We start from the raw sequence: 10,093 nt of genomic DNA, 5'->3' as shown, positions 1-10,093 counted from the left end.
TGTGGTGCTGGGGGATCGAACCGTGGTCCCTGTGCTTTGCCAAGCTTGTTCCAAGTAGGTGCTTTAGACCACTGAGCCATCTCTCCAGCCCATGTATAGATGTCTTATGTCACAACTTTTTTGAGGTGCTGAGGATTGAACTCAAGATACCACTCATGCTAGGCAAGCACTTTACCACTGAGCTCCATCCCTAGCCCTTTTCTTTTTTTTTCTTTTTCTTTTTCTTTTTTTTTGGTAGAACTGGGGGATTGAACTCAGACCCTTGCGCTTGCCAGGGAAGTGCTTAGTCCACTGAGCCATCTCCCTAGCACCCCTTTTCATTTTTTATCATGAGACAGGGGCCCACCAAGTTGCCCAGGATGCACTAGAACTTGTGGTCCTCTGGCCTCAGCTTCCTGAGTAGGTGAGGTAGGTGGAGACTTTGTTGTTGTGTTTTCCATGTGCTGGGGCTTGAACTCAGAGCCTCATGCATGCTGCACACTCGCTCTACCTCTGAACCACACGCCCAGCTCCAAAACCTGTTTTTCAGCTATCTATTTATTAAGACAAAGTCCCTATGCAGTCCAGGCTGGCCTCGAACTTGCAGCAATCCTTCCTCAGTCTCCTGAGAGCTGGGATGACAGGTATGTGCCACCATGCGCAGTGAAAATCTCTTTAAGAATCTGGAAGGGCTGGTGAGATGGCTCAGTGGTCTAAAGCACCTACTTAGAACAAGCTGAGCTAAACAAAGCACAGGGACCACGGTTCAATCCCCCAGTACCACATGCCAGCCAGCCCCGCACACACAGGGAGATGGCTCAGTAGAGTAAGTGCTTGCCTGGCAAGTGCAAGGGCCTGAGTTCAATCCCTGGTTCCGCCAAAAAAAAAAAAAAAAAAAAAAAAAAGAATCTGGAGTCCCGGCATAGTGGCACACACCTGTCATCCCAGCGCTAGATGGCTCAGTAGAATAAGCGCTTCCCTGGCAAGTGCAAGGGCCTGAGTTCAATCCCTGGTTCCGCCAAATAAAATAAAATAAAAAGAGCCTGGGAGCTATTGGCTATTTGTCAGAGGCAGGTAGACAAGCGGGGAGCACAGGTTCAGTTCTGGGGATCTAGGGCCCACTGGCTGCTTTCGAACTGCCTGCCCACTGGGACCCCTGGGTGCTCTGTTCTTTCCCAAGCCTGGCACTGTCTTTCCCAGCACAGGACCCAAGACCCCTCCTCCTCACTGCAGTAGACATGGGGACTCAGGGACAGAGTCTGGGAGAGACACCTGGAGCCTGAGACAGAGACAATTCAAAGATAAACAATGGCAGAAGATAAAAAACCTCCAACCATTCTGCCCAAATCAGGCCTCCTCTGCTAAGAACTCTGCATGGGACCCACCTGGCTGGCTCGAGGCTGACGTCTAAGTCCTGGCCTCACCACTATAAAACTCTGCAACATCTACTGCCACTGTCTCCTTTGCTGCCCCAGGGCCTTTGCACTTGCCCTCACCAGTGTTTGAACCTATCTTCCGGCCCACAGGCATTGTCTCTCCCTGACTTCCGGCTGGTCCTTGCTGAAAGGCACCTGCTCATCTGGCCTCCCTCCCCCACCTGCTAGGTCCCAGCAGCCCTGTATCACTAACATACAATCTGCCCTACCCTGCTGCTTCCCAGTTCCCCATTCTACCCAGAGTGGGGTCTTTTCTTACATATCCATGAGGGCAGGACTCACATGCAGCTCTTCTGCCAGCCCAGGGAGACCAAAACAGGTCTCCAGTGGAGTAGATCGCTGGATCTGAATCCCCACACACACTCTGGGCATGAAGAGCCCATTTTTCAGCCCCCCTAAGGTCTGACAGCCCCCTTCCCAGTTGGCTGTCTTGCCATCCCCAGTGGCCAGGGAAACGGATCCCCCAGCGCCTGGCGCCTGGCCCCTCCCCTGTCCGCCCACCAGCTGGTTCCGTCCCAACCCCCACTTTGTCCATTCAATCGCCCACCGCCCAGCGCGTCAAAGGCAGGAGGTGGGGGGCTCTGCACAGCTGTCCCCTGTCCCCCCTCCTCCCTTGGACAGCTGGGCACAGGACCCGGAGTGGGGTCGGGGGTGCATAAGGGGCCCCAAAGGCCACCAGGAGCCTCGTCCCCAAACCAGGCGCTGCGGAGGGGACTGAAAGTCCTCGACCATAACCTCCTGGAGCACAGGAACCCTAAGTCCTGTAGCAGGGGACCCCCACTCCCTGGACTAGGGACGTGAAGTCCGGTGCCACCTCCTCCGGGAAGCCCCCCGTCACGCTCCCAAGAGCTCAGCCGCCCCAAAATATCTCAGCTGCTTTCGCGCTGTCGCCTCCGCGCGACCCCAGTCCGGAACCCTCCTCCCTCCGCGTGAGCCGGTGTCCGCTGCTGGCCCAAGTGGGGATCGCGGACCCCAGTAGAGGCGGAAAGGGGTGGAATGGGAGGCGCCCCGGCCGAGGAGGGTGGTGCTGTCCCGGGGCGGGGCCCCGAGAGGACACCGCGAGTCCCCGCGGCCGCGCTACCTGTTGATCTTGTGCGCAAAGGCGCGGCGCTCTGCTGCCGCCATGGCGTCCCGCGTCCCGCCGCCCGCCGCCGCTCAGGTCTGGGCAGCCGGGCTGGGCGGGGTCGGAGCCCGAAGGGCGGGGCTTCCAGGGGCGGGGCTTCCAGGGGCGGGGCCGGCGTCCGGTTGGCCGTGACCGAAGGCGAGGTCTTCAGAAGACGGAGCCTTTTGAGGGCGGAGCCTGCGCTGGGATGGGCGTGACCAGGGAGAAAGCAGCCTTGCAGAGGTGGGCCGGTGTCCTACTGGGCGGGGAAGGGACGGGGCCTTCTGGGCTCGGACCTTCCGGGGGCGGGGCCCGAACCTGTGCGGGCGGGACAGGAGACTGTTGGGGCGGGGCCAGAGCCGGGGGCGGGGTCTTCTGGCCACCTCTAATGTGCTGGATCAACAGTGGAGAAACTGAGGCTCAGAGCTGGGCGGAGGACAGAAGCTCTGGGATAGAGGCTATATGGGTCCCAAATTCCCTGGGGTGGGTGTGGGCGCTCTTTCCACCTTCTAATTCCTGGCTGGAACAAAACGATACTGACGCCCACATATCTAATGATCATAGGAAAATTAGGAGAGGTTGCGTAGGCCTGTAATCCCAGAACTCTGGACAGTTGAGGCAGGAGGTCGCAAGTTTGATCCAAGCCTGGTCAGTTTAGTGAGATCCTGTCTCAAAAAAGTGCTGGGGGAAAAAAAAGTGCTGGGGGGTCTAGAAGATTCCAGGGGTGCTGGGAGTCTAGCTCAGTATGAAGTTTCCTGGGTTCAGTCCCCAGAAGTACTGGGGAAGAAAAAAAAAAAAAAAAAAAGCATACTTGCTAATGTGTGTTGTGCATGGCTCTGCAGCTTGCATAACTGGGAGAACTACACAGATAAGTAAACTGAGGCATGGAGCGTTCGGGAGATTTGCTGAGAGTGCCACAACCACCACCCCCAGGCCTCCGTGAGGAGGTGGATAGGCGGAAGGAAGGGTCTGACTGGACTCTTGGGCCCCAGGAGAGGTGGCTCAGGGTCAGGCAGTGAGACCTGTGGGGCCCATCAGGAAGGCTTCATCCACCAGCAGGAAGGAAGGTGTGGGGATGACTTGTTAATTTGTGGTCTCAAACCTCTTCCCTGCAGCCCTCTTCCTAGCTGTGCATCTGTAGTGTTAGAGAATTCTCCAGTCCTCATTCATCCCTGTTAACCAGAATGGGCAGACCCCTCCTCCTCCTGTCCTGCCATTGCAGGTGTGGTCACAAAACATTTCACAAACTGTAATCCCAGTACTCAGGAGGCGGAGGCAGGGGGCTCTTCTCCAGTTTGAGGCCAGCCTGGGTTACATAGTGAGTTCAAGGTTTACCTGAACTACATTGTGAGACTCTGTCTCAAAAAAATCCAACCAACTAATCAGTCTCCCAGACAAAAATAAAACACTATTTGGACTCAACTGCACCACAAGGCCTTTGCATGTGCTGTTCTTTTCTGTGTATGGATACTGGCATCATTCCTCCCACCCATGACGTACCCGAGGCCCAGAGAGACAGAAGGACCTGGTCCTGTTGCTCAGTGAGTCCATGTGAGATCCTGAACCACAGAACACAAAGAGACTGAGTGGTGGAGAAACCCTTACACCCTGTGGTTTACACCCAGGGTGCCACTGGGCACACCCCTTCCCAGAGTGGCCCCGCCACTTTGACCCAGGAGACAGTGACATGAGCCCACCATGGCTCCTGTCAGCCCCATCCAGCCTCAGCCTGAAGCCTGCCAAGCTGAAGTCCCTGCCTGGCCTCTTGGGATGAGGGAGTGTGCAGGGCAGGAGATGTGGAGTTGGGTGTAGAGGTACTCATTTCTTAGCCCTCTCTGCTAATTTTGTCCCCCTCTTATGTGTGGCCTTCCAATCACCCCCTCTGCACGGGGCGTCCCTGCCACTTGCAGCCAGGAGGAACCTAGCAAGCTCTGAGTTACCAAGTCCTTCCTCAGTGCAGAGCCCTCTATGGTTCTCCCTTAGCTGTGGGTAAAAGCCCAGTTTCTGCCCCAGCCCACAAGGCGCTGCCTCATCCCCGTTCGCATCACCTCCCTGTCGCTCCCTCAGGCACTGGGCTCCAGCAACTCAGCCTCTTTTTGTTTGACCCAGGCTGGTCTTAAATTTGTGGAGATCCTTCTGCCTCAGTCTCCCAAGTGCTGGGATTACACGTGTGCACCACCGTACATACCCCTCTCTCATACTTTTTTTTTTTTTTTTTTTTTTTTTTTTTTTTTGCAGAACCAGGGATTGAACTCAGGCCCTTGCGCTTGCCAGGGAAGTGCTTATTCTACTGAGCCATCTCCCCAGCCCTCTCTCATACTCTGATATTTCTTTAAACCCCAAGACTCAGCTCTACCTCAGGGCTTCTGCGGAAAATGAATGTTTACGTTTTAAAAAACGTATTGCAGTAAAAAGCCACACTGACAGCCTGACGTGGAGGGGTATGTTTGTAATCCCAGCCCTTAGCGGGTGGAGGCAGGAGGATCCGCAGGTGTTCAAGGCCAGCCTGAACTATATGGTGACATCCTGTCTCAAAGAAAAAAAACAAAGCAACAAAAAAATCCCGTGTTCACGAATGCAGCTCAAAAGACTCCCCTCAAACTGCGCATGGGGGTTGACACCAATAATCCCAGCACTCAGGGGGCTGAGGCAACAGGATTGCTGTGAGTTCAAGGCCAGCTTGGGCTACATAGTGAGTTCAGAGCTAGTTTGGACTACAAAATGAAACCCTATCTCCAAAAACGAAAGCACAAACCAAACCCAACAAAAATCCTGCCCATCGTTCCTGACACACTGGTCTTGCCACTTTCTGAGGCAGTTCTGGAAGTCTCTTTTTCCTGACTGTCTTTAGTTGTACCATTCCAGCTGCCTGAACATCCTGAGTTGATTGAAAAATGCTCCCACTTCATGGTCATTTTGACTTCGGGGAGAGCCAGGGTCCACACAGTGCCAGGCCCGAGGAGTAACGAGGAGGACACGCCATTATATTTATATTTCACAGAAATGGGCATCAGCATTTTGAATCCACTCAGGTCACCTAGGGGGCTATGAAACAACCCTCAGGAAAGAAGATGTGTAGAACTGCTGCAGAAAGGGCAAGAATGAGGGGAAGAATGCACTCCCTGCAGTGGGGGAGGGGGGCTTTGAGGGGGATTCAGACAATGTGCATTTTACTGAAATAAACTTTAAACAGTGTAAATGCACACTGTATCTTTGATCACACCTACATGTGCAAGCATGAGTCTTCTAGTATGATTCCCTTGTAAAGGAGAAGAAACCAGGAAAGAGGTTGTACCCTGCTGGACTATCAAATTCTCAAGACTTGGATTGGGGCATCTTAGCCCCAAAGTAGGTTAAAAGCCCTCACCCCCGGTGAATTTCTCAGCTTCCCTGAGCGAGTGTTCTTTCTGCTCCACGGAGGTTCCTGGTGGGTTGCAGCTGAGGCAGAAGCATCTGAAGGTGTTTGGGGGCCTGGAACACTGGGCACAAGGAACCCAGGGACTCTTTGGGGTGTGGAGGTGGCTGTAGAGGCTCCTCCCTGTGCCGGCTCCGCTCCAGCTGCAGGCGCCCAGCCCTGCCAGACTAGATGGGCAGGGCTGACTCAGCAGGGCGGGCCGCCGGGTGTCCGAGGTGCTCAGCGGGGACTTTGGCCTCCTCGCCGCCTCTGCCGCTGCTGCTGAATACGCTGTGGGTGTCTTCGCCCTTCCCTTCTTTCTCCTGCTCCTCCGTTTGCTCTGAGGCATGGCCGGAGACCCCAGGGCTTTGCCCACGTTGGACAAAAGCTGCCCTTGAACTCCACCCCCAGCCCGAGGCAGGGAGCGATCTCTACTTCATTCCTTACGGATCACTGTGCACACAGTCGGTACTCAAAAACAAGGCCGGAGCTGGGCGTGGTGGCACCGCCCGTCATCCCAGCGCTCTGGGAGGCTGAGGGAGGCAGACAGCTACCTGGAGCCCAGCCTGGTCAGTTTGACTACTTAGCAAGACCCTTCACAGGATACAAAGTAGGGGCCAGCCAGATAGCTTAGCGGACTAAAGCGCCTGCTTTGGCAAGCGCAGGGACCAGGTTCAATCCTGGTGCGCACCGTGCGGACCCGCCCCCAGGTGCTCTGAGAGGGGGACTGAGACTGGGTGTGGTGGCGCGGGCCTGTAATCCCAGCACTTGGGAGGCTGAAAACAGGAGGATCACTAGGAGTCCGATCTGGATAACGAGATACTGTAGACCCTGTACTAAGTATAGAAAAAATAAAGAAAAAAATAAGAAAGGGAGGGCCGGCCAAATAGTTTAGTGGATGCACTCTGTAGTCCCTTCCATAAAATACAAAAAAAAAAAAAAAAAAAAAAAAAAAAAGAAAGAAAAAGGAAAGGGACTGGGGTTGGAACTCAGTACAAAGGCCTTGTGTCCAACCTCCCAACCTCGGGTGCTAGCTGGGAATAGCATGACACACAAAGAACTACCCCCCCCCCATTTCTAAAGATGTTTTGGGGCAGTCTGGTGAGTCGCTTGATGAATGGATGAATGTGGGCCTTGACTCCTTTTTGGCACAGCGTCTCAGCACGCAGCCAGGCTGGCCTTGCACTCAGCAGTCCTCCTGCCTCAGCCTCCTGAGTGGTGGCACCACGGGCACGTGGCATTCTTATAGTGCAGAGATTCTAGGCTTTAAGACCCAGCGTGGCCACAGCAAGACTTTGTCACCTGGGCCTCAGTTTCCCCACCTGTGAATTGGTCTTGGGGTGATCTCCTTGCTGAGCCCACAGGGCTGTGTTCAGGCCGGCGAGGAGTAGCCGGGAGGACCGCAGCCCGGGGTCGCTGCCTGTCAGAGTGCTCTTCCTGCTGCCCCACAGCAGGGCAGGGACGCTGGAAGCCCGTGTCCCGGCCCTGGCAACTGAAGTCACAAGGCAAGGCCCAAGGGGACAGGCTGCTGGCTTCCTGTTTTTCTTTGAACAGATGGCCCGGCCATCGGTTTGTCCGGCTGCTGCTCGGGCACAGCCCCTGCAGCTCCTTTTTTCCGCTGAGCTCCAGCCCCAGCTGTTTTCATTTCTTATTTTGAGACACAGTTTGGCGGAGTCCCTGAGTTATCTAGGCTGGGTACGAACTTGCAGTCCTCCAGCCCCAGCCTCCCAGAGTGCGGGCGCGCCCACCACTCCTGTTACATTTCCACTGACGCAGCTCATTTTCCGCTTATTCTTATCCCTCTCAGTGTGTGTGTGTGTTTGGGGGGACAATACCTAAGGATTCTACAGATCGATTTCAGGGGTGTGTCCATGAACTTGGAAAGGCAAACTTGCATTTTTATTTTTACCAACATGTGAAATTGAGCTGTTTTGTTTCTTTTTTAAAATTTATTTACTTATTTTTTATTTGTGTGTGCATGTGTGTGTGTGTGTGTGTGTGGCCAGCTCAGCCCACCAGGGGGCGGGGCTGGCTGGCATGTGGTGCTGGGGGATTGAACCGCGGTCCCTGTGCTTTGCTAAGCTTGTTCTAAGTAGATGCTTTAGACCACTGAGCCATCTCACCAGCCCCTGTTTTGTTTCTTAAAAACTTGCGGGGCTGTGTATGGTGGCACATGCCTATCATCCCAGCACTGGAGAGGCTGAGGCAGGAGGATCTCCCTGAGTTCGAGGCCAGCCTGGGCTACATTGTGAGACCCTGACTCCAAAAACAAAAACAAAAAACAACGCACAAAAAAGTGAAGGCAGCCCAGGCTGCAGGTCCATGGCGAGTGCTCGCCTCTGTCACCTGCACCACACACAAAAGAAAATGAAACAGAAGCCCCTGCAAGGAAAAGCTGATGTCACTACGCCTGTGTGACATCTGGATGGCAAAGCTTACGTACTGCCCTCTGCTGTGCTACTTTGAGACTTTTGCTTCCTGACTGTTCAGACAGCCGGAGAAAAAACACCACCACCACCAAGTGCCCAGGAGCACACGACCAGCTTTTTTTTTTTTTTTTTTTTTTAATTTTGACATAGGATCTTAGCAAATCACCAAATTGCTCAAGTTGAACTTAAACTTAAGGATCTCAAATAGCTCAACAGACTTAAGTGCCTGTGTAGACAGGTGTAGGGACCTGGGTTCCATCCCCGGAGTGCCGTGCCAGCCCTGCCCTCAGGGCTCGCTGAGGCTGCTCCCGAGACTGGGTGTGGTGGTGTGTGCTGAGAACTGGAGGGTCAGTATGAGTCCGATCTATGTAGTGGGACCCTGTAGTCCCTGTACTAAAATACATTAAAAAAAAAAACTTGGGGCCCTCATGCCAAGATTCTTTCTTATTCTTTAAAACAAGATCTCAGGGCCGGGTAGACAGCTCAGTAGAATAAGCGCTTGCCTGGCAAGCACAAGGGCTTGAGTTCAATCCCCCGGTTCCACCCAAAAACAACAACAACAAAAAATAAGATCTCACCAAGGTACTGAACTCCTGGGTGCTGGGAAACCTCCTGCCTTAGCCTCCTAAGTAGCTAGGGTTGCAGGCAAACACCCCTATTCTAGGTTTCATGGTGATTTTGTAATTTCCCTCCTCTTCCTCCTCTCCTTCTTTTGAGGCAGGGTCTCCCTATGTAGCCAGGCTGGCCTTGAATTTACAGCAAGTTCCTCCTGCCTTGGCCTCCTGAGTGCTGGGATTACAGGTGTGCGCCACCACCCCCGCTCCGGCTCTTGGTTCTTAAATGCCGTTCATGCAAATATCTGAAAACCCAGCCAGCCGACCCCTGAGTATTTTCATTAGAGAAATGAAAACTTAGGTCCACACAAAACCATTGCACGAGCTTCGATAGTAGCTTCGTTCATAACCGCAAACGGTTTGAATCAACTGGATTGTGAATGTAAAACAGACTGGAGTCGCTTGGCACAATGGGATATTCTTCCGAAAAAAGAACCAGCCATTGCCCTGGGTGACAGTGTGAGTGTCTCCCGAGTCTGTGTCGCATGGCGGAGGCCAACTCAAAGGCCGTGTATTGTACGATGCACGTGTGCGACACGCTCAGAAGAGAGCCCTGTGTGGACGTGTGGGGCTGGGGGTGTGGGTGGTGGCCAGCCTGCTTCTGGCTGGTCCCAGCAGGCCCGGGGCAGTACTCTCGTGTAGTGGGTTTGTAACTGGCGGGCAGCAGCTTGCACCCAGCTGAAGTGAAGTAGCAAGGTGCTGGGCGCGGGGGAGGCCCCCCGAGGGCTGCTGCCGGCAGCACAAAGGCAGAACAGGAGGAGCTGCCAGAACACTGTTAGGGATGCTGTTTGCAGCAGCTGCTGGGGCTGCTGGAGGCTGCTGGTTCTCCTGGGCTGTTCCGCTGGAGGGCCTTGTCACACTGGCTTTTGCGATGGACTTTGGGGGAGCTCTGGTCCTCATCTTGAGCATCGCTTCCTGGCTCTGGAGGGGAAGATGGTGCCCTGCTCAGCCTCATGGAGAAGCTTGTCGCACTGGCTTTCCTGATGGGGACTCAGCTTTCCCCGTCGCTGGAGGAGCTTGGGACCTCGCTGCTGCTGAGGACGGCTGTGGTACTTTTGGGGGAGCTCTGGTGCTCACCTTGAGCATCGCTTCCTGGCTCCAGTGCAGATCCCTCGGCTGCAGGCCGACCCTTCACCCCG

The 10,093-nt window shown here is 54.5% G+C and overlaps 1 protein-coding gene across 5 annotated transcripts in view; it reads right to left on the bottom strand.

Annotated features, from left to right (window-relative positions):
• Dock6 (dedicator of cytokinesis 6) overlaps nucleotides 1-2,581 on the bottom strand; it is a 45,345-nt gene extending 42,764 nt beyond the window's left edge. For all 5 annotated transcript variants that reach the window (XR_002821424.1, XM_023717186.1, XM_023717187.1 and 2 more), the window contains exon 1: nucleotides 2,497-2,581. Coding sequence is in view for 4 of the 5 variants with exons in the window: in XM_023717186.1 (XP_023572954.1) it covers nucleotides 2,497-2,540 (44 nt within the window). In the remaining variant the exon portion in view is untranslated. The remainder of the gene's footprint in view (nucleotides 1-2,496) is intronic.
• Between the last annotated feature and the right edge of the window lie 7,512 nt (nucleotides 2,582-10,093).

The sequence above is a fragment of the Octodon degus genome, unplaced genomic scaffold, assembly GCF_000260255.1.
Source record: "Octodon degus isolate 3935 unplaced genomic scaffold, OctDeg1.0 scaffold00050, whole genome shotgun sequence".
Taxonomy (NCBI): Eukaryota; Metazoa; Chordata; class Mammalia; order Rodentia; family Octodontidae; genus Octodon; species Octodon degus.
This window is presented reverse-complemented; position numbering and strand designations above follow the sequence as displayed.